This window comes from Trichosurus vulpecula, chromosome 1, assembly GCF_011100635.1.
Source record: "Trichosurus vulpecula isolate mTriVul1 chromosome 1, mTriVul1.pri, whole genome shotgun sequence".
In the NCBI taxonomy this organism is placed as follows: Eukaryota; Metazoa; Chordata; class Mammalia; order Diprotodontia; family Phalangeridae; genus Trichosurus; species Trichosurus vulpecula.
The window spans coordinates 272,833,191-272,858,296 of NC_050573.1; the positions used below are offsets into that span (position 1 = coordinate 272,833,191).

The 25,106-nt window shown below is 40.1% G+C and overlaps 1 protein-coding gene and 1 pseudogene across 1 annotated transcript in view; both read left to right on the forward strand.

Moving 5' to 3' along the window:
- Positions 1 to 4,150: 4,150 nt before the first annotated feature.
- The window catches only part of UBXN2B (UBX domain protein 2B), a 58,432-nt gene continuing 37,476 nt past the window's right edge, over positions 4,151 to 25,106 (forward strand). The window contains exons 1-2 of the mRNA XM_036742265.1: positions 4,151 to 4,627; positions 14,449 to 14,555. Coding sequence (XP_036598160.1) covers positions 4,469 to 4,627; positions 14,449 to 14,555 — 266 coding nt within the window. The 5' untranslated portion in view covers positions 4,151 to 4,468. The remainder of the gene's footprint in view (positions 4,628 to 14,448; positions 14,556 to 25,106) is intronic.
- Positions 17,202 to 18,319, forward strand: LOC118855789 (annotated as a pseudogene).

The window sequence follows — 25,106 nt, forward strand, 5'->3', positions numbered from 1 at the left end:
GTGCCTTCACCAGCCCCCATCAAGGCTTGAGGGGATTTATGGGCATACACAAGCTGTGCTTGTCTCAATTGACCCCATTGAGATGTAGTGGTAGTTGCCCCCTCTTCTCCCCCACCCCTGCTAGAAGGGTTGTTAGGGAGTGCTATAGGGGCTGGTTCTCCCATTATCAACAACTTTCTGAGAAGACTAGATTAGAATAAAGTAAGATTCTTAACCCTTCCAAAGGTGTCTGCCTGTCTGACCAGATCAAGAGGGAACCTGTTGGAGGCTGGAGTCTGAAAACTCCAGTGCTTCCTGTGTGTTATCCGTGAAATAATTCCTCAAAGTTTTCTCTTCAGTATATTCCCTCATTTGGATAACTTTATTTAAATCCACAAATTCAGTTACCATCTCAATACAGACAAATACCATATTTAGCTCTCTAGTCCTAACCTGAACTCTAGTCCTACATTTCCAACTATCTGCTGATTACCTGTACCCTGGATTACTAGTGTTACCTCAAAGTCAACATGTCCAAGCGTAAACTCATCATCACACCCCATTCAACAGCCTTCCCCCAACCCCACAAAGATCCCTATTTCTGCTGATAGCCCAAATAGTCTCACAGGCAATCATGCTTAAAGCCTTAGAGCCACTTTTGAGTTTTCCTTCTTCCTCATTCCATACATCCATTAACTCATCAAAACCTGTCGACTCCATCTAGAGAGATGTTATGGTGTAAGTCACAACCTCCATTAGCCTCAGTTTCCTCATATGTAAAGAGGGAATGGCAATGATAATAACTTGTACAGAAATTCCTTTCACTGACGAAAATTAGCAACTTTCTAATTTAGAGTATTAGGGAATTTATTAGGCTACACACAGAGGTTAAGTAATTTATCCAGAATCATACAGCTAGTGTATATCAGAGTAAGATGTTGAACCACTTCTTTCTGACTCCAAGCTGATTTTCTCTACCATACCATGGTGCCTCTCTTATAAGGGTAAACAACATCTTAACATTTTCAAAGGAAAAAATAAGAAACAAAACAAAAAAAGCTTTCAAAGCCCTCTATATACAGTACATCTAAATACATTACTTCGCTTAAGTTAATCTATTTTTTTTAAGGTGTTGTGTTTTTCAGTGTATTTTTCAGTATTTTTTTGGGTCTCCTTTAGCAAGTCATTGACTTATTTTTCATGGTTTTCTCGCATCCTTCTCATTTCTCTTCCCAATTTTTCCTCTACTTCTCTGACTTGCTTTTCCAAATCCTTTTTGAGCTCTTCCATGGCCTGGGACCAGTTCATGTTTTTCTTGGAGGCTTTTGTTGTAGTCTCTATGACTTTGTTGTCTTCTTTAGGCTGTATGTTTTGGTCTTCTTTGTCACCAAAGACAGAATCCAAAGTCTGAGACTGAATCTCCATGCGTTTTCGCTGCCTGGTCATATTCCCAGCCAACTAACTTGACCTTTGAGTTTTTCAGTGGGGTATGACTGCTTGTAGACTAGAGAGTTCTATGTTTCACTTTTCAGCGGGGAGGTGCCAGCTCTGTCACACCAGCACTACTCGTTCCCCAAGAACCCCCAACCCGGACTGGGCTTAGATCTTCAGCAGGCTGTGCACTCCTGCTCTGATCCACCACTTAATTCCTCCCACCAGGTGGGCCTGGGGCCAGAAGCGGCAGCAGCTGTAGCTGCCCCACCTCCCCTGCCCCCCCCCCCCCCCCCCCCCCCCCGGGGCTGGAAGCCGAACCACGAACTCCTTCCACTCCCACAGCTTTTCCCACTAACCTTCTCCGCAGTCTTTGGTGTTTGTGGGTTGAGAAGTCTGGTAACTGCCGCAGCTCACTGATTCAGGGCACTAGGGCCCCCTCCGCCCGGCTTCTGGTCTGGTTGGTCCACGCCACTCAGGCTGGGTTCTGCTCCACTCCATTCCCAGCTCCCAGCTCCGTGTGGGATAGACCTCACCCAGAGACCATCCAGGCTGTCCTGGGCTGGAGCCCTGCTTCCCTCTGCTGTTTTGTGGGTTCTGCAGTTCTAGAATTGGTTCAGAGCCATTTTTTATAGGTTTTTGGAGCGACTCAGTAGGAAGCTCACCCTAGTCCCTGCTTTCCAGCTGCCATCTTGGCTCCGCCCCTTTCCATTACTTCACTTAAGCCTCACAATAACCTTGTGAAGAAAGAACTAAAGGTATTATCATTCCCATTTTACAAATGAAATGAGAAACAAATGAGAAAAGTTAAGTGATTTATACAAAGTCACACCAGTATCAGAAGTAAGATTTGAACCTGTCTCTCTTAACTCCAAATCTAGCATTCTTTTTATTATACCATTTTGCTTCTCTAATAATGATAATACCTATCTTACAGGGTTCTTGTGAAGGCACAAATAAGCTAGGCCCACTCTCTCAGTAATCTTATCAGCTCCCACAGATTTAACTACCATTTCTATGCCACTGACTCCCAGATTTATATTCAGTCCCAAGCTCTATCTTAAGCTTCAATCTTAAATGAACAATTGCCTATTGGACATTTCAAACTATCAATGTCCATTCCTGTGAGTTTCTTGAGAGCAGGAACTTTTTTTGGTGGTGGGGGGTGGGGCGTTGCTTTTCTTTGTATGCCCTGGTGTTTAGGTACAGTGCCTGGCATATAGTAGACACTAAATAAATGCTTGACTGACTGAATATGTACAAAATTGAATTCATTGCCTTTCCCCTTAAACCTTTCCCTCTTTCATACTTCCCTATTTCTGTCAAAAGCATTGCTAGCTTTCCAGTCTCTCAGGTTCATAATGTCAACACTCCTTCACAAAGCAAAGGGGACTATTTGCTACTCCCTTTGTCCTCTATAAATTCTTCTAACTCATCATACCTCTTCGTGCCTAGAAGAGACTCTTCCCCATCCTACCCCACCTCATCTATGCCAGTTGAAATCCTTTCCTTCCTTTAAGGTTTAGGTCAAGTGTCACCTCCTTCCTGAAGCCTTCCTGGATCCCTCAGGTTACATGTCTAGTTTGATAACTCCTCTGAGGAAAAAAGTGGCTAGTCTTATGGCTCTTCTACTGTTCCCTTTAAGGCATGAATAACAGTTTCTTTTGGGGAAGGATGCACCACATTCCAAAGAGATCTATCTATGCCTCCCTGCAAACTATATTTAGACTACCCTTGTGGACATACATAATCTTCATGGTTATGTAAGCAATTTCTCTCTTCTCAAATCTCAGACTATTTCTGTATCACCACACTACATCTAACTGTTACTTGTCTATTTATTCTAAACTATAAGCTCTCTAATGGCAGGAACTATGCCTTATTTAATCTCTGTGTCTTCATCAACTAGTACAATGCCTTGCAGACATTTAATGCAGACATTTAATAAAGGGTTGTTGATTAAAGGGGGAAAAATGAATGTAAGCCCATTGAGAGTTGGGTTTCTTTGATTCTTTGTATTGGTATCTCCAGAGCCTAGCACAGTGTTTGGCACATAATTACTTGTTGGTTAGTGATCGATTGATTTTGGTGAAGACCAGGAGATATCAAATGCCTTCCCAATCAGGAAGATTAATCCAAAGGCTTAATCCATGGTCATGTGGTTTGCATTTTTGTCTGAGACCTTACATGGCAATATAACGGATCTAGAACTATTCCGGAAGAAATAATTTTCATGCTAGAAAAAATTATTGCTTTATTATTACCAGAAGCCTACACCATGAGCTAGAAACTATCTTGGAGATTGGCTCCTGCTTATAGTATATAAACATGTGCCTTGAAATTAGTTGAGGGGTTCTTTTTATAAAAAAAATATGCATATATACGAATACATGTATACATACATATACAGGCGATTGTATTTCAACGTAATTGGTTACTACTTCTGGAATAAAAATATTACTCTGAGGAGTCCATAGGCTTTACTAGAGTGACAAAGGTGCCACCCAAAAAGGTTAAGAATCCCTGCCTCGGAAGGTGAAAGGAGACAAGCTCAAGAGTTGTGAGACCCACAAACACGGAAATTCTTGTTCCGCACACCTTCTCCGTCTGCTCACCTCCTCGCCCCACTCTTCGCCCACACAGCGCCCCCTTTCGGGCCACCAGCAGCCCAAGGAGGGCAGGAGCCCGGAGGGGGCGGGGCCAGGAGGCAGGTGGGGTGACGTAAGAGTTTGCTGTGTGTCCCCCGAGCCATTCTAGGAAGGAGAAGCCCGAGTCCTGTACTAGTCTTCCCTCCCACCCACCCAGGAAAAAAGTAGGGAAACCGATCCTAGGAGAGAGAGCGGTGACTGAAGATTCCCATCCGTCCCAGCTCCTGCCGTGGGGGGGAAGGAGAGAGGGAGGGGAAGGAGGAGCCCTGCCGCGGGGAGCAGGTGGGTCCTCGCGCCGGGGTGGCGGCGGTTGCCTGGGCAACACGCTCCCCGGAAGTCCCCTGAGCCTCGAGGAAGGCGAGCCTGACCCGCGGCGGCACCCACTGCAGCGGCTACGGTCCCTGCGGAAGATGGCGGAGGGCGGGGAAGCTCGCCCGGGCGAGAACCGGGAGGAGGAAGCTGCGGCGACCCCGGCCTCGGCCCCACCGACCCCGGGTGGGCATCGCCAGGAGAAGAGGCCCTCGGGGTCGCGGGCTGGGCCCAGGCCTCCCACCGCCCGCGATTTGCAGGTAGGGAAGGAAAGGAACGCCCGGGGCAGCCTCGGCTGAGCCAGGCCCAGCCGGGGTAGGGGTGGAGGCAAGGGGAGGGAGAGGGGGGTACCTCCCGCCCATCCTCCGCCCAAGAGCTGGTGGCCTCTCCCCGTCGTGCGCCGAGCGGGGGCTCGAGCTCAAGGCTTGCTCTGAAATCCACTCACCCACTTTCCCAACCCCGGGAGCCCCTCCCGGACTCCAGCACATCACTTTAATTACCCTTCTATCCCGCCTCCAGGAAAAAAGAGGACAAGAGCTTGGGGTGGGGGTGCACGTGGAGGGCTGAGCATTAGAGGAGCGAGAGAGCAAGGCCAGGCCGGGGTCTCTGCCTAGCTCCCCTAGCCTTTTCCATTGTCACCGCGGAGAGGCACCGTCCCCTGTTATAATCCGCGTGTCAGGATCTTGAGGGACGGTGTCCGCCTGTGGAAGTTAAAACTTTGTGGAAATTAGATCCCGCACCTCATTTTCTCATCTCCAACCACATTGCTCTTCCCATTCCTCCTCCTCCACTCCCAGCCTGTTTTATCTCCGCAAGCCTTGATCGAAACTGGATTAGCAGCAGTGCATTTACAATATTTTGTGGCCCCAATTTCATGGTCTCGCCAGTGTTCTGCGGGTTTTATCCACAAGAAAACCTTCATGTAGAAGACGTACACATAGAAGCATGGATCCTAAAAAGAGAAAAATCTTGGTTCCTCTACAGCCCTGGACTGTTTCAAAGAGCTCAAATTTAATAAGTATTTTAGGGGCTTTCCTAGATAGCCTTTTGTTTCTTCCGTTTTAATAGGTAATGGTTATGACTTGTCTGCTTTTCCTTGAGAGGCTGTTGAGTGGTAGGTAGCCTGGTCAATCAGCAACATTTATTAAGTGTCTGCTGTGTGGCAGCCTCGTACAAAAAGGCAAAAGACAGTTCCTACCCTCAAGGAACCCACAGTGTAATGGGAGAGACAAACAAATATGCACAAACAAGCTATATACAGAAAAAATAGGAAATAATTAAAAGAAGGAAGGCATTAGAATTAAGAGGGGTTGGAAAAGGCTTCCTGTAGAAGAAGATCTAAAGGAAGCCAGGAAAGCCAGCAGGCAGAAAAGTAGTGGTTAGAGTAACTTCTGGCCAGGAAGAGTCTGGGTTCAAAGCCCACTACTGAAATTAATTAGCTCAGTGACGGTCTTCGAGCCTCTATAGATCCTTTCACCATTGCTGATAAATTTAGAGAAATGAAGTGAAAGTGTAAGTGTGAGCCTTGAAAACATGGTTGGGCTGGAAAACGTCCTTGAGAGAGAGAAAAAATTTGATGCTATAGCTATGTTATAATAAAGTTAACATACTCTACTGTAGTATGTTAAATACAAATGCCATGCCCAGGAAAGCTCACACTGTAGTAAAATTCAATGCTTTACCTGCTCTGCTAGGCAAATTTCAGTAAACTTATGTTTTCCATCCTTTAAAATCTGTATCTCAGGAAAGAACATTCAGTCTAAATCAGTAATCCATTTTAGAAATAACTGTAAGTGAAAAAAATCTTCAGTCAGTTCATAATCTCATTAATGTATTCATACACACATATATACATACATACATAGATACATATATGTGTGTGTATATATATATATATTCGTTTCTACTCATCCATCCCTTTTCATCCCATGCAATTCTAGTTATATCCTCCCATAAACCTACCTTGGAGTATCTATCCAACTCACTGAAAACCTACAGTTATTGCTCACTATATATGATTGTCACACTTCCTTTGCAAATAATACATATCATACATTCCCTGGATATCTTTTACACCATTCCTTGTATAATTCTACATTTCTTTTCATAATTAAAAATGTTTTATTAATGCATTTCATTTTTTTATACCACAGTCACTCCTTAGTAACACTTACCCCTCCCTCTATAATACTCTTCCTTTTATTAAAAAATTAAGCAAAACTGATTTAGCAACCAGGCCTCATACCATAAAGAGAATGTAACATTCTGTACCTCTAGTCCACCAAATCCAAGAAAGCGGATATTTCAACATCAGTTCTCAGGAAATGTTAGTCAATGTATTTGGTCTGAGTTATATTGCTTCATTTACATTATAATTATTCCTTTTACATTATATTTTCCTTACATTATAATCATTTCTTTGCTCTGTATCTGTTCTTACAAGTTTTCCTAGGTTTCTCTGAATTCCTCATATTCATCATTGCTTACAGCTCAGTAATATTTTCATAATATTCAAATACTACAATATATCCAGCTGTTCTTCCCATGCCCTTTGGGCCACTCACAATTTTGATTTTTTGAAATTTATGATGTTCCATGATTTATAGCTATATAGCAAAGTATCAAACTAGAGTCTAATTACTAGTTACTAGACTCTATTCTACTGGAGAATATCCTTTTTTTAAAATTTGTTTTTGTGTCAAGAAACAGTTTTTCATTAAAAACACTGTATAATTACCCAGTGGCATTCTAGTCCTCTTTTTTCTTCCATTTTATGGAAGATGGATTAGAGTAAAGAGACACTTGAGTCAGAGAGATAAATTAGGAAGACATGGCAATGAGTTCCTGAACTAAGGTGGTGGCCGTGTGAATGGCAAGAAAGAGAGCGATGGAAGCTATTTTGTGGAGGTAGAAAAAAGCAAGATTTGTCAGCTGGCTGGATATAGTGGGTAAGGAGAGGGAGAAGTCAAGATTTTGAACTTTGGAGAAAAGAAGGATGGATGATGGTACCTTCTCTAAAAGTAGACATTTGGTAGAAATATGGGTAGGGGGTGAGGAGGAAGATAATGAGTTCTGGTATTTTTATACAGTTTGAGACATCTTTGGGACATCCAGTTTGAAATATCCAACAGGCAGTTGGTTATATTGGACGTATTCATCTATGAGTTGTCTGCATAGAGATACTAATTAAACTCGGGAGCTGATGCAGTCACTAAAGGAAAGTTTAGAAAAAGAAGAGTGGACTCGGGGATAATACATGCAAAGTGAATCAGTGAGACACACATGCTAGGTCAGCAAAGGGGGGTAGTCAGATCGGTAGGACAACCAAGAGAGAGCACTGTCAAGAAACCCTAGAAAAGAGAGAGTATCCAGGAGAAAGGTAGTCATCAATGTCAAACCTTGCAGAGCAATCTAGAAGAACCATAAAATATAATGTGATACCTGAGCAGCCAGCTATTGCTAGAAAAGCCCTGCCCCCAGCCCCTAACTCAAAACCCCAGTTTGCATAAGAAAAACAGACTGAGTTCCTGCCCTTTGGTGTTCAGCAAGTGTCCTTGGGCCCCCAAGGCTTTTCTAAGGAATGTAAGCTAAATAACTAGAAACAGCCTGATGCCTAATGGTCTTCTTTTGTCTAACTGAGTGGGCTCAGAGATGTCTCTATCTTGTGTCAACAGACTAAGGTGGAGCATCCCTTGGTCTGTCTATGGCCATTAAGAATGAAAGCCTTGGCCCTAGACATTATCTTGAATTATATGACTTCTGCTTTATCTTGAGCCTACCATGTTGGGGAAGTTAGGGCAACTTGGACACAGAGATCCTGGGTTGCAATTTCAGTTGACACTTTGTCAGCTATCTGATATGTTGTATCTACAATCTATTCAGGAAGTTCCTTTTATCATGGTCATAAAAGGTACAGGCGTGCCAAGGCTGCAAAATAACATTTCAAGGGATAATTAACCACTGTACCCTGTATTTTCTATGTTCACTACTTCTTCACCCCCAGCTCCTGGCTGTTTTGATTGGGCTGTCAGTTGCCCCTAAACGGACACCAGCTAATAAACTTCTCCATTTAAAACCTATACTCTGTGGCGTGTCTTGCTCGCTGTCGGTACAACAGTAAGACTAAAGAAATGGTGGTTAACTTTGGAGAAAGGAGTTTTAGTTGAGTGATGAGGTCATAAGCCAAACTGCAAAAGGTTGAGAAATGAGTTAGAAGAGAGGAAATAGAGACTAATTTAGATAACATATTATTAAATTCTTGTTGCATGATTGTTAAGGTATCAGTTTAATGTTTTTTGTGTGTGAAGACTTGTAATGAAGGGAAAACCAGCACTTCCCAAAGCAGAACATTCCACTTTTGGGTATCTCTTTATTAGAAAGTGTGCTGTTATATCGAATATAAATGTGCCTGCTTGAAAATTGGGAGAAAATCTTTACAACTTGTGTCTCTGATAAAGGCCTCATTTCTAAAATATACAGGGAACTGAGCCAAATATATAGGAATACAAGTCATTCCCCAATTGAGAAATGGTAAAAGGATATGAACAGGCAGTTTTCAGAGGAAGAAATTAAAGATATCTATAGGCATATGAAAAAAATGCTCTAAATCACTATTGATTAGAGAAATGCAAATCAAAACAACTCTTAGATACCACATCTCTCCTGTCAGATTGGCTAAAATAACAAAACAGGAAAATGATAAATGCTGGAGAGGATATGGGAAAATTGGAACACTGTTACATTGCTGGTGAAGTTGTGAGCTGATCCAGCCATTTTGGAGAGCAATTTGGAACTATGCCCAAAGGGCTATAAAAACGTTCATACCTTTTGACCCAGCAATACCACTTCTAGGGTTGTATCCCAAAGAAATCACACAAGCGGGAAAAGGGCCCATATGTATAAAAATATTTATAGCGACTCTTTTTGTGGTAGCTAAGAATTGGAAATCAAAGGGATGTCCATCAATTGGGGAATGGCTGAACAAGCTGTGGTATATGAAGGTAGTGGAATACAATTGTGCTATAAGAAATGGGGATGATACGGACTTCATAACAATCTGGAAAAACCTACACGTCATAATGCTGAGTGAGCAGAGCAGAGCCAGGAGAACATTATACACAACCACAAATATATGGATTCTGTGAGGACCAACCCTGACAGACTTCGCTCTTCTCAGCAACACAAGGTACAAAGACAACTCCAAAGGACTCACGATGGAGAATGCTATCTACATCCAGAGAAAGAACTATGAAGTATGAATGCAGATTGAGGCACACTTCATGCTAGCCTTTTTTCCACCCCCCCCCCCTTTTTTTCTTTTTCTCTCTTTTGTTTTTGGGTTGGTTTTTTTTTTTTTTTGGTCCTGTTTGTTTCGCATGATTCATTTCGTTGATCACAGTTCTTCTCCATAACTTGACTAGTGTGTAAATTAATTCAATGCGAAATTATACGTGGAAGCTATATGGGATTCCATGCCGTCTTGGGGAGGGAGGCAGGGAGGGAAGGAGGAAAATCTGGAACTCAAAATTATGTGGAACCAAATGTTGTAAACTAAAAATAAAAAAAAAATTAAATTAAAAAAAATAAATGTGCCTACTTGTAATTTCTACCTAGTCTACTTTTGCCCTCTGGGCCAAAACAGATTGAAGTCTAATCCCTCTTCCTGGGGACACCATTCATATTGAAGAAGGCTGTCACATCCCCCAAATGTTCTTTCTTGCGGCTAAATTTTCCTCTGTTCCTTCAACTAGTCATCTTATGGCATATTTGCCTATTTGCTAGCCTTTTCGCCTCCTAAACATTCTCCAGCTGATCAATTTCCTAATTAAAATGTTGTTGTGCCCAGCACTGAATGTAATACTCTAAATGTGTTCCGATGACGAAAGAGTCCCAGCAGTATTTGTTTTTAGTAGAGGACATCCTTCACGTGGCTACACAGACAATTTTCCTAATGTACTAGACTGTAAAACCTTATGGTACAATATGATTCCATTATGCTATAAATATAGTTATTTTGCTCAATTTTTACTTTTGTAACTTGACATTTTGCAATTTATACCTCAAATGTATTTATGTGAATTTGCTATTTAAAGAATCTTTGTGGTGAATATTTTTCAAGCAAAGAAACTTTCTGTTCACTCCCTAATTTATTTTATAAGTTCCAATTTTGGGGGGCAATAGAATGACATTTTGCAATCTGCCAAGGCTCCCATCATACTTAATTGCTATAGCCTAGTTGAAAAAAAGTCTCTTTTAAGACTGTGTTTTACATAAATTAAGACTTCATCACTTTTACCGTTACTTCCTTAGGACGCAAGATGAAAGTGATTTAGCCCAGGAATCTGATTCACTGTGGGAAACTACAATAAAGGAGCTCAGACTGAACTCGAGTGCTTCCTTAAGTGTTTAGTACAATTTTAATAATAAAGGACGAGCCTACTGGATTGCGTTCTATCCTCCTACACTGCAGAGGTTAGGGGGTGGGGAGAATTGGGGATCAAGATTTTTTTTACCTGATTTAGTATACTTTGAATAGATTTTTGGATTGGATAGTTGTAGCTAATCCATTATTATTAGATAGCTTTATCTCTGTATGTTTTGTTGTCATTTGAGTTGTATCTGACTCTTTGTGACCCCATTTGGTGTTTTCTTGGCAAAGATACTGGAGTGGTTTGCCATTTCCTCCTCTAGCTCATTTTACAGATGAGGAAACTGAGGCAAACAGGGTTAAGTGTGTTCCCCAGAGTTACACAGCTAGTAAGTGTCTGAGACCAAATTTGAACTCAGGAAGATGAGTTTTCCTGACTCCAGGCCCAGTACTCTTATCTTCTTGCTAAGGACAACTGCTCTACATGTATACTTAAACCAAACACATCCCCTCCCAGCTTCTCCAGCCAGCTGCATCCTCAACCATAGCTACTCCCTATCCTCCAAATATTCAACCTGTCCTTATCAACTAGTTTCTTCCATATTGACTTCAAACATTCTCAGGTCTCACAGTCCTTAAAAAAAAAAAAACCTGTACTAGACCCCTCTATCTCCTAAAACCATCATCCTATGTCTCTTCTACCTTTTTCAGCTAAACTACTTTAAAAAGTTGCCTATGCTTGCTGCCTCTGCTTCCTTTCCTGTCACTCACTCCTCTGCAATCTGGCTTTCAACTGAAATGACTCTCTTCAAATGAGCAAAGATCTCTCACTTGCCTAATCTGATGGTCTTTCTTAGTCCTAGTCCTTCTCAACCTACCTGTCAGATTTGACCCTATGAACCACTTTCTCCTGCTGGTCTTTCCTCTCTGGGTTTTCATGACACTAGTCTCTCTTAGCTTTCCTCCCACCTCTCTGGCTGCTCCTCCTTAGCCTCCTTCGCTGCCTTATTATCCACACCACACCCCCTAATTGTAGATGTTCTTCAAGGTTCTCTCTTAGGCCTTCTCTCTCTATTCTCTGTAATCTCATCAGCTCCCATGGGTTTAACTATCATCTTTACACAGATGATTCTTATCCATATATCCAGCCCTAATCTCTCCTCTTGAGCTTCAGTCCCATGTTTTTGTTGTCATTGAGTTGTTTCAGTCATGTCTGACTCTTCGTGACCTCATTTGGGGTTTTCTTGACAAAGATACTGTAGTAGTTTGCCACTTCCTTCTCTAGCTCATTTTACAGATGAGGATACTGGGACCAACAGTTAAGTGACTTGCCCAGGGTCACACAACTAGTAAATGTCTGAGGCTGAATTTGTACCCTGGTCCTCCTAATTACACTAATTACACTATCCACTGCACCAGCTAGCTGCCCCACGTTATCATTGCCATTTCCTGTTGGACATTTAAATTGGATATGCTAGAGACTCTCAAACTCATTTAAAAGTGAATTCATCCTCTTTCCCCCCAAAACTCTCCTGTCTTATAAACTAAGGCACTGCCATCTTTCCAGTCAGTCAGGTTCATTATCAGCATTTTCTTCAATTCTTCGCTCTCCCTCGCCCATTTGGAGTCTTTCTTGCTAACCAACTAGGTGTGTGAATTTGGGCAAGTCACCTCTCTGGGCCTCAGTTTCTTCCCCTGTTAAATAAAGTTCGAGTAGATCTCTAAGCCTTCTCCCACCGTGAGTTCTATTTTCATTTTCTTTTTTATATTTGTATATACACACATATAGACATGTATGCATATATAAATACACTTATGTGTATATGTGTACATACATGTATGTACATACATGCACACATATAAAACCTTTTTGAATTTCAGTTTCAAAAACAAATTTATCTTGACTTCCATTTGTAAATATTTGGATCCATTCACTCTACAAATATTTGTTAAGCAGTAGTACGTACTCTGCCAGGTGCTAGGACTCCAATGATGAAAAAAAAATGACAGTTCCTCCGTGTGAAGAGTTTATTTTATGTTTGGTTGGAAGAGGAGTAAGAGATGTACGTAGATAAGTATTATACACTTTGTTGGGAATAGTAGGGGCAAAGGACAGATAAAGACAAAGTGCTCTAGGACAATCTGAAGAGGTAAGGAACACTTTTACCTGGGAGAATGAGGCTTATGGAGGTAGGAACACCAGAGCTCAAGTGAGAAATATTTTGAGAGTTGTGAGGGAGTGCATTCGTGACTGCGTCAGGTGGGAGATGGTGTGCCAGGTTTGGTGAACAGTTAGTAGCCTAATCCAAATGAATAGAACATAGAATACTCACCTTTTTCCTCTACTACTGTAGTAGCCTTCTGTGTGGTCTACCTCAGGCGTCTGTCCCCTCCTAAATTCATCTTTCATATAGCACAGGACTGGCCATGGCACTTCATTACTTAAACTCAAATGGCTACCTTAGGATGAAAGGTAAACTACTCAGTTTGGTTTTAAAGCCTTTTATAACCCAGTCCCAACCCACATTTGTAGTCTGATATATATTACTCCCCTTCCCATCCTGTACTGTCCAGTCAAACTGGCCTTTTTGCTCATTGTCCCACAGGATACTCCATCTCCCACCTCCATGCCTTTGCCCTAGCTATCCTCCATTCTTAGAGTTCATTTTCTCCTTACCTCTGACTTTTAGAGTCCTCACGTTTCCTTCCAGGCTCAGCTCAAGCATCCCCAAATTATCTCATTTATTTTGTATATATTTATAGGTACATATTGGTTCCTCCAATAGAATGCAAGCTCCTTGAGGGCTGGTCATAGTTTTATTTTATTCTCAGTGCCTGGTTCATGATAAATGCTTAATAAATGCTAGTTGACTGAAGTAGAATAAGGTGAAATAGGACTAGTAATTTAAGCGATAGCTAGATTGGAGAGATACTTAAGTAGTCTGCAGGCTAAGAGGTTTCTGTTTTATCTTCTTAGCTCTGAGGAACTTTGGAAGATTTTTTGAGCATAGGAGTACATGGTCAGATTTGTACCCCAGGAAGTTTCTTATTTTGGCAACTTTGTGAAAAAAAAGCGGAGAAATTGAAGTAAGAGAGATCAGTTAGGAGGCTACAGCAGCATTTTAGGCATGAAGTAGTTGTCTGAACTAGGCTATGCTTTTGTGGTGAGATGGTTGTATTATTTATGACTACATGTTATTAAATTCTTAATTATTTTCTTAAACTTAAATATAAGTGATATAGTATGATTACTAAATAAAGTATAAGGAATTTGAGCAATTTAGTGTTATCTATACTTAAGTAATTTAACAGCTTAGTTAAATGATTTTATGGGATTTAAGAAAAAAATTAAAATCTAGAAAAAAATTACAGAGGCATTTAAGAGAGTAAAAAGTTCTTTAAAATTAATATCCTTCTCATTTTTAGTGCTTGGAAACATTAAACAGAAAAGTGAATATAATAGAATTTTTATAATTTTTTCTCATGGCATATTCCTAAACTAACCCATTCAGTAGTAATTCTATTTACATATTAAAGAAAAATGTCCCTCTTCTCTCTATAAGTAGCATCAAGTATTCATGTTCTGATTGAAAGGGAACCTTTACCACTTCATTAGTAATATATATTTTGTGTGTGTGTTTGACTTTTTACTTGACCAGAGAAGTTTATTTCTAGTGTTACATATTTTTACAACAAGCCTTTTCTATCTTTTAGTTGGCCTTAGCAGAATTATATGAAGATGAAGTTAAGTGCAGATCATCTTTTCAATCTGACAAACCCAAAGCTAAAGTATTTAAAAGCCCAAGAACACCACCTCAAAGGTAAGTATTCTTTAAGTTCTGTAATCTTTTATCATTAATCTTAAATTTGTAATAAATTTAGAGATTTAGACTAGAAAAAATAACTTCAAGACATTTTCACTAAAGTATGATAAACATGAGTCATCCTAGTATCTTATATCTTCACGTATGTTTTAACATTATTTCCTATAGGTAACATATTGTTGCATAGTTTTTTAATCCATTCAGTAATCTCTTTTCCTTTTGATATCAATCAGTCAACATTTATTGAGCAGTCTTCTACATGCCCAGCACTGTAAGTATTATGAAAACTTGACTCCTTTGCATTCCTTCTTATCCCAGATATCATTCTTATTCTGGGATTGCTCCCTCCTTGTTATTCTGTTTTTGTTTTCCCTCACTTTATATGTATAGCTCAAATTAACTTATTCTATTCAAGCTTCATTCAGTAGTTAAAGCAAAAATATTACTGTTTTTAATTCCACTGTAGTAATTTGAGACAACCATTTCTTTTCACATTTATATATACCTATTATATACCCGTCAATTAAAGCATGTATTACCCATACTACATGAACAATCAAATGCCACAAAGAGATAGGTAGATAGTCCCCAAAGCCTCAGCAATAGCAGCTTTCCCAGTCTCCTGTCCCTGCTTCCAGACTGGTACTTACAGCATTAATCAAGGTTGTGACTCTGTGGAGAAGGGACCTACCATCCCCAACAACAACAACAACAACCAATGACTAACTACCACTGACAAGGCAGGCAAACCAGGCTATCTGAAGCAGCAGAGCACCCTAAGGCAGGAATGGGAGGTACCAACTGCCAGGTGACCACTACATCCGCTCAGAATGTGATGAAGGTAACCTAGGGTCCTAAGTCTGCAGTCATGTACCCAATTCTCATAGTCACACCTTTGAACTGTAAGAGGGTAAAGAGAACCTACTCTGTCATACTCTAGCTCTGAACTGTGGAAGGGCAGCTCAGGAAACTACCTTTCATTTTTCTGACCCATTAGAGTTCCTCTCTGACTGCCACATACACAGAGTTCTACCTTAAACGGACTGTGTATCCCTTTTTGTGTTACATGATTCTTTTCTTATAGCATAGACAGACTCATAGAAGATCTATGAAACCATCTTTGACCATCTGTGGCATAGAAGATACAGGATATTTTTAGCCAGTACCCGTTTAAAGGATGGGGTACTAATGACCACACCCTGTTGTCAGTTTGAGGCATGTAGACATTTCAGTGAGGACTGAATGGATACTTCTCAAGCTGTAACGTGGTCAGGTTCTCCTAGATGACTACTTCCTTCCCTATTTTGGAAATATTTATTATATGGTCTTGGGAGCACAGGGGATGTGGGCGTAGAACAGGGCTGTCCAACCTTACGTTTTTATTGAAACAACAGACAATATATTTCGATTTGCCATTTTAGTGAGAGCTCTGTGGTAGCTCAGCTTCCTTTACATTTATGTAAATTTCTATGCTTGTAGGCAGGCTGCATAAATCGCACTGTGGGCCACATGTAGCCCTCCACCGCATTTTGTCCAGCCCTGGCATAGAATAAAGATGAACCTAGGCCTGCTTCCACATTGATACTGTTTCTAGAAATATATTTCCTCAGACCTGGGACCTTGTAAGTTGACATATTTCTGTACCTTATCTTCCCACTCCCCACTTTTCCATCTTCATCTGGAGAGCCTATGAAGTAGGATTCCCAGGGCCCAGCTAGGTCTTACTACCTCCCTTTATACTGTATCCTCCATTAGGTGAGAGTTTGAGTATTCTTTACTTTACACTACTTTACACTAGAGATGGAATAAAGAAATCTTTGTAAATGGAAGCAGCTATAAGGCGGTTAATGGATTGTAAACCATCCATGTTATGGGTTATAACAAGTGTTTTTCAGGCCTTAAAGTGCTATTATGTAAATGTCAGAAGCTAATTATTATTTTTTTCCCAAAAGTCTCAATAATTCTTAAATTTTTCTCTTTTCTCTATTTTTTAGAATTGGTGCTTTTATACGTGTACCTTTCACATCTGTATCCAGTGGGTTGATTCTTGGGCTTATTTTTCCTGCTTCCTCTGTTGGTCTTCCATTCTAGTCTTCAGTGAAGTAGTTTTTTTTTTTAATCTGTTGTCCAGAGTTTTATTAGTCATACTCCATTTTGTCTTTATTGTCTCATGATCTTTTTGCTGATTTCACTTCAGTTTTTTAAATTCTTTTTCTTATTCATTCTGTTTGTTTGGAGAATATTTTAGCTCAGCTTTGGTGTTATTGTTGATGTTTCAGATATTTTTCCTACATTTTTGCTTCCATTTTTTTTCTTGTATTAGAAAATGTGTGGGTGTGGGTATGTTTGTATGCAAACCTGTGATTTCATTAGTGCATAGCCTCTGACATGGAAACATCAGAAATGCAGAGGAAGAACTCTTATTAGGTACCAGGGAGACCAAGAAATTTAGTCACTTTGCTATGGTTATACAGATCGTTTATATCAAAGGTAGGATTTCAATCCACATCTTTCTTACTGACCTATCCGTTATACCACACTGCTTCACTTCTTTTAATCCATACTGCTTATTTTTTTCATTGTTACAAAACTTTTGTTTACTTATTCTGGTCTCTCTTCCCCTCCCCTCCAAAAAATACACTTCTTAAAGTAAAAGTCTTCCAGCCAGAGTGTTACATAGTTTTTAGTTCTCTCTATGAACACAAAAGGAAAAAAAAACAGGTTTAGATTGGAATACTGGTGCAGCCTTTTTGATGGGAGAAGACCTTCAAGTAGATTTCCTGGGTCATGTTCCCCTCACAACATACAATTTTGCTCGAAAAACTTTCCTGAAGCTTGCCTTCTGTGATGTTTTTCAGAAGTTCCTACTAGATGTATTTCAATGTCAGACATGTGGCTTCATGAGCACTGTAGCGCTAAGGTCCTCACTGTGTGTGTGGATTGGAGTAATATCAGACAGCTCATACTGTTTTCAAATTCCAACGTTGCTGGTAGGGGCGTACCAACATTACCTCCCCTAACAACACATCAGACGCAAGAGTCCGTTTTCCAGATCCCTCTTAGTTCCCAGCACAAATATTCCACATCCCAAGCCTTCACATTTCCCATGTCACCGCCATCCTCAGAGGGCTCCCTTTCCCAGAGGCAGAGGTCTACATCTACTCCAGATGTCCATATGGTCAGCACCACCATGCCAGTGGACAGTCGGATTATAGAGGATGTAATTCGAAGTTACAGTGAGTCAGCCTCATCTTCAGTTCTGTCCAGTAATCCAGACAACCTGAGTTCAACTGGCTGGTCTCAGTCCAAAACTCCTGTTCCAGCATACAGACAAAGAGCGCTGGGATCCAGTACACAAGAGGGAAAAAAATTAGGCCACGTGGACAAAGATTCAAGTTATTATAGGGAAGTAGAAGTCAGTGAAGTGATGTTATCAATCAGAATAGGGTCAGGTTCATTTGGGACAGTGTACAAGGGTAAATGGCACAGAGGTGTTGCTGTGCAGATAATAAAGGTCATTGATCCAACCCCAGAACAATTTTAGGCTTTCAGGAACAAATGGCTATTATAAGAATAACCAGGTATGTTAACATTCTGTTGTTCATAGGCTACATGACTAAAGATAACCTGGCGTTGTGACACAGTGGTGTCAGGGGAGCAGTCTTTATAAATACCTCCATGTCCAGGAGACCAGATTTCAAAAGTCCATGTCCACTTGCCATAGAATTAGCATACAAAACATCAGTTTCTCGTCATGGTAGCTTTTAATTTTTTAAATATGTATTTCTATTGATATTTTGTTTTAAAATTATCTACATTTACCAAAGTATGGTCTCAGAGAATAACAAATCACCAGTACATCCAGAAAGTCTTCCACACTCACAGTCCCCTGCTTCCACAAAGAATCAAATGATGCCTTCTCATTTCTTTGTAGCTAACCTCGATCATCATAATTTTTTAAAATGAATTTTTATTGTTATATTGTTTTAACATTCCCAATGTATTCCTCTGACATCCCCTTATATAGAGGGAAATAAGGTTCTGCAAAACTAACAAAAGGAAAAGTCCGACATCATATACAGTATCCTACATGAGGGCTCCCTGCTTCTGCAAAGGGGCAAAGGAAGGTAACTCTCCTTTCTCTTCCTTAGGGCCAAGCTTGGTCCTCATAATTGTACAGCCTTCAGTTTCACTTACTTTGTTGTTGTTATGCTTTCCATTACATTATTGTAGTTGTGTATATTTGTTTCATATATCATAGTTGGGTATTTTCCTGGATTGGCTTACTTCATTTGGTTCGTGTAATAATAAACAACAATAATTACCGCTAGCATTTCGTATAACACTGTGCTCCACGTGCTGTGCTAAGCACTTTACAGTTATTATCTCATTTGATCCTCTCAGCAGTCCTCACAGGAGGTGCTGTTATCCCCATTTCACAGATGAGGAAACCAGGGCAAACAGGTGACTTACCTACAATCACACAGCTAGTAAGTGTCAGAGGCTAGATTGGAACTCAAGTCTTTCTAACTCCAGGCCCGGTGCTCAGTGCACTATGGCACCCGCAGCTGCCCCATAGAAGTTCAGATGTAAGTCTCATCATGCTTCTCTGTAGTCATCACTTAACAGTACGGTAATATTCATAACTTTCATGTACAGCAGAGGCGCCTGCTTTGTTTCCAGTTAAGTAACCCATGAGTTTCATTCATTTCAATTTAGTGGACATTTATTAAAGGTTGTCTGTACAGAGTGCTTTGCTAGACACTAGGGAAGATGTAAATATAAAACAGTGCCTGTTTTCTTGGAGCCTAAAATCTCATAGGTAGAGACTACACAGAGATTATAACCATCTGAAATATGAAGTTTATTAGTCTCTGTTTTTATGTATCTTACTTAAGGCTAAAGGGGGGGGAAGATATCTCCTGACTGGAGGAATCAGAGAAGACTTCTTGGAGGAAATGGCATTTAATCTGAGCTTTAACTAGTGAGAGAATATCCAAAGAACAGGACAGCATGAGCAAAAGTATGGAGGTCAGAAGGTGTGAGTGTCAGGATGTGTAACCATCTATTTTGGTTGGAGCATAGGATTTATTGTACAGAATATGACTTTGTACAGATGAACATTGTTTCACATAATAGAGCAAATAACAAATTGAACGTGTTTGAGAAAAAAGTTGGGAGTACTTTGGGAATTCATTGGAAGGAAAGGCTCAGGAGTTATGCAAATTCATCTGTTCCATAGTGAATCTAAAGAAATTCCAAGGAACTGCTTTTCATACCCTAAAAGCCAGGCCTAAAATAGGCCTATCCAATAGAAATTATCTTGATTTATAGTCTTCCAATAGGAGAAATATAATAAAGATGCCTTTTGAATGTAAGATACAAGTCCTGAATAGTTAATTTTTAACTTTTACATTCTCTACTTTTTGAAGAAAGACACAAATAACCAAAAAAAGATAGTATCATGGATTCAATTAAAAATAGCAGTTTCCAAAATATAGCTTAGAGTCAGTGTACATTCACCCTATTCTGTTATTCCTTTAATTCTACAATGGAAATTTATTTTTTAGAACATAGTTGCCATGTCCAAACCTTTGCTTTTATTTAACTCTTATCTGTGACCTCTGATGACATTAGAATTCTGAGGGAACCCTCATATCTCCTGCTATTAGAGTGTAAACAATTTTTAAAAAACAAAAAAGAAAGTGACCCCCCCCCCCAAAGCTTTTGTAATTAGTATGGCTTAAATATTCCAAATAATTACATGTTTAGGCCACTGTTTTTATGTACTCATTTGACAAATTATATATTTTGACAATTCTTTTTGAATAATGCTTTCATTTCAAATTTTAATATTTTGTCATCATGTCTACATGGAGCTAGTAAGTCAGGTTCTTTGGTCAGAAAAAGTGTGTTAATTTGTGTGTGAGTGTGTATAAAGTTCTGTAGTCCCACATTACAATACTCTACAACATCTAAGTTTAAGCTACTTCAAGTATAAGTCATGTCTTTCTGAACTAAATAAGAGCCCTGCCTCTCTTCTGTATTAAGTATATTTCTACGGTTCTGCGATCTCATTGATGTCAGTCTTTCTAACAGTGCTGATTGTAACCAGTACTTCTCATGTAATCTGTGCTAACCCATCTGCCTTCCCCCATTTTACAGATGAGACAACTCAGATTCTAAATGATGATGAGAACTGGCCCAGAAAAGCTCAATACTGATGAGAGTTGGGTTTATGGTTTTATGAGTAAAGAAAAGCTGAATTTCCTTGCATATTAAAGTTAATTGCTTACATAATTTTTTAAAATGTATGCATATTTATGAACGTTCCTAACACAGACAAGTCTTAATTCTGGGAATCAGCAAAAATAACAGTAATATTAGGTGAAATTTATATAATACTTTAAAGATTTGTAAAAAGCTTTACATATATTATTTCAGTTGAGCCTCACGGCAGTTTTATATGATAGGTACTACAGATGTTAGTAAAACCCGTTTTCCAGATGAGGATATTGTGGCTCAGAGATGTTAAGTGACTAGCCAGTGGTTACACAGCTGGTAAGTATCAGAGAGGGGATGTAATAGTAGTAATAATAATAGCTAACATTTATATAGCACTTACAATGTGCCAGGCACTAAGCTAGGGACTTAAAATTATTATCTCAGTTGATCCTCACCACAACCCTGGCAGGTAGGTGTGATTATTACTGCCGTTTTATAGATGAGGAAACTGAGGCAAACAGAGATTAGGTTACTTGCCCAGGGTCATAGGGCTAGTAAGTGCCAGAGATGGGATACAAAAACAGGTCTTCTGACTCCCAAGTCCAGCCCTCTATCCACTGTACCATGCTGCATGAAAAATAATTCACTCAGACTTCCCTGACTTCTGGCTAGATGACCAAATATAAGAAATCATTAACTTTAAAGAAACAAGGATTACACCAAATAGAAAAAAAAGCAATAGTAGCAAAAAGCAAAGAACTTAAATATTAGAGATACCACAAGGGGAAAAAAAACCAAAGAGATTGATAAAGAAGGAAAACAGCAAACAGATTAGGAAAGAATTCATTGCAATAAAATGCTCTAGTGTGAAAGAATAAATTCAAGAAATCTCTGGTGCAAGGGAAATTCTACAACAAATTGTAGCTATCGGGATAGAAGAAATTAAAGATCTTAAAGAAGAAACCAAAAAAGGCAAACAAGATAGTAGAGAATTTAAAGTGAACAATAAGAGAGAACCTCTCCAAAATAGATTTCCTGAAAGAAGGGAACAGTTGATTTGAAATTTAAAATATGCAAAGATGGAAAGAAAATTTAAGGAACGAAACTGGAAGATACAATTGGAAGAATGAATACATGATTGTAGAGGGCACCACCTTCCTTAGTCCCTCATGCTTGTAACCTTGGAGTCATCCTGGATTCCTCACACTCACCCCTCCCAGATCCAATCTGTTGCTAGGACCTGTTGACTTCACTTTTGCAACATTTCCCCAATACCCCCTCTTCTCTCCTTCACTGACATCACTTTAGTACAGAACCTCAACACCTCAGTGCTGAATTACCGCAGTATCCTGCTGGTGGGTCTGCTTGCTTCAAGCCTCTCCTAACTCCAATCTATCCTCCCTTCAGCCACTAAAATGCAAGTCTGATTGCATCACTCTCCCTACCCAACTGTATTAGGAGGGCAGAGTTTATAATCTCAAAGAGGATCATAAACATGTCTGAAAGGTTCAGAACCGCCGGATATAAGAAACTCTCAAAGTAGAAGGCAGAAGAATCGAAACATATATTTAGGCTCCACAGTAACCAACCCATGAACCAGCAACCCCATTTTGATATATTGATCAAAAGCTTCCAGGCCCAATAAGTACACCTTGAAAGAGTAACCAGGAGGCTACAGAGAAGCATGATTGCGTAAAGCAAAATCATGCTTCCCCCTCTATGGTAAAAAGGTTACCCACTGGCCTGAAGTCCTTGTTCAGCTTCCTCCCGTAGGTCAGCTCTGCCACTGACAGCTCCTGCTTCGGCTGTGGCTGTGGCTATAGCAGCCTCTGGCTCCAACGGGAGCTGCTTTTAACCATCCAGCTTCTGCGGGGGTGTAAGGTACGCGGGGAAAGCACAGGTTCTTTCAATCTGCTTAAGCAAGGTGAAGGGGTTGACCAGGAAAGCACAGGTTCTTTCCATCAGCTTAAGCAAGGTGAAGGGGTTGACCGGGAAAGCACAGGTTCTTTCCATCAGCTTAAGCAAGGGAAGCAAGGTGAAGGGGCTGACAAGCTTACTCCAGTCCAACATACAAATAGCATTCAGTTCAGGGGAAAAAGCAAACTAGTCAAGGGCACTTGTTGACTAAGTGCTAAGGAGCCCGTTTTTGGTTGCCAACACACCAACCCCCAGTCAATAAACTCCAGTGGCTTCTTATTTCCTCTAGCAGCAAATACAAATTTCTGTGTTTGATATCCAAAGCCCTGCATAACCTTGCTTCCCCTTTACCTTTCCAAGTTTTCTTACACCTTACTCTTCAACATGTACTCTTCAATCTAGTGACACTGGCTGGCCTCCTGGGCTTTTCGTGAACAAGATACTCCATCTCTCAGCTCTAGGCATTTTCTCTGGGTGACCCCCATGCCTAGAATGCTCTCCATCTGCTCCAACTACTAACTTCCCTGGCTTCCTTAAACTCCCAACTAAAATCCCATTTTTACAGGAAGCTTCCTCTGCTCCTTTTAATTTCAGCACCTTTCTTCAGTTATCTCGTATTTATCTTGTATATAGCTTACTCTGTATATATTTGTTTGCATGTCTCCTTTAGAGTGTAAGCTCTTTGAGGACAGGGGGCTGTCTTTTTTGTATTCTCTGTACTTAGCACAGTGCCTGGCACATAATAAGCTTTAATATTGATTGATTGATGACATCTTACAATCCAAGAAAACTAAGCTCAATGGTAAGCTATAAAGAGATAATAAAGATCACTGAGAAACAGTGTGATCAAAGTTGAGGCATACAGTGGCAAACAGCAAATGTTACCGACAACCAGAAAGTCCTTTATACATTAAGGATAAACAGGTCAAGTCAAACAAAATGATTAGTTGTTTGCCAGAAAGCAAAGGAAAAGAATTGTAATAATATTCTGAAAAGCAAAACTCAGTTTCATCCCCAAATAACTTAGGCAACATATCTTAAGTTTAGTCACTGAAGAAAAAAAAAAGGTGGCTCTTCAAGGAGAGGAATTTGAGTCTCCTTTAGAAATAGTAAAGTGATATGAGCAGAGCATTTGATAAATTCATCAAACAGTAACCAGAAAGAAAAACTAAAAGTAAATGAAGATAGTTTTCGAAATATGTAATGAAGTCAGTATTTGAAGGCTATTTTTAAAATTTTCATAGTTTAAGGGGAGTTGTAAAAAAAATAAAATTAACATATTTAGACAAACTTCAAAGAGGGTCAAAAGAAAAGAGAGAAGAAAGGAAGAATTTAATTCATATTTCTTTAGCTAGAAGCTAAATTCCTCATTAGTGAATCAATATTTTGTCAGGCCTAATGCACAAAAGGGGATTTTGTAGTTTCTGACTCCTACCACAGCTCAGTTGATAGAATCACAGATGATAAGATGTTAATGTTGTAACAGGGTGTTAGTACTCAGTGATCAGTTTTGCAGTAATAATAATTTTCTCTAAGTCAAAATTATGAGTAATTTTGGTAAGATCCATCTGCCAAGACAGAACCTGACCTGATCTTGGAAGTGGGAGGAAGGAAGAGATTTCTTTATTACCCCCACCCCTCATTGGCCATGGTCTCTAGCCCAAAAGTAAAGACACCATCCAGTAGTTGGAGAGTCAGCTTGAAAAGGTTTAAATCAGAGAGACACTCTCCAGACAGACATGGATATAGAAAGGCAGTAACCTGAGTTAGAAAGTGACTTTTAGTAGCAGAGCCTCTCCAGCAAAATGAAAGGTGGCTAAGGTCCTGAGAGAGAAGAGAGTTAATCCTGTCAATTGAGAGTTGAACATGATGAGGACCAAACAAGGAGAGAAGGGACATCAAGGCCCTGTAGGATTGGAATTATGAGTTGCCTTGGCCTCATGTGTTCTCTATGTATATCTTACTCTGTGCCCACTATTCCCACAGATAGTAGGCATGTTTTGGGGAGAGTATATCCCACTCCCCCACAGTTTGGGGGGAAAATGTTTTATTGCTGTTCCTCTTAGTGTGGTATCTTAGTAAATACTTTGCTTAGAGCAAATTGCTTCCACTGGCTGCTTGTTTATGGGAGGCACCGGTAGAGGCTCATAATCTGTAGTTTTAGGAATTTACCTTGAACCTGAGGTAAGTAGCACTTCTTTGGGGACCAATCTAGCAATGTTAGTTTGACTTGGGGTGGGGCATACCATAGAGGTTTGCTGTATTTGCTGTACCACCTTTCGGCAGGTGGTGGAGATAACCTGAGACTTATCAAGGCAGAGGATGAGCAATAGCAGTACATGGGGTGAGGTGGGGGTCAGGGACTTCACTATTGGAGCACAGTATACATAGGTAAATAGGATCAAG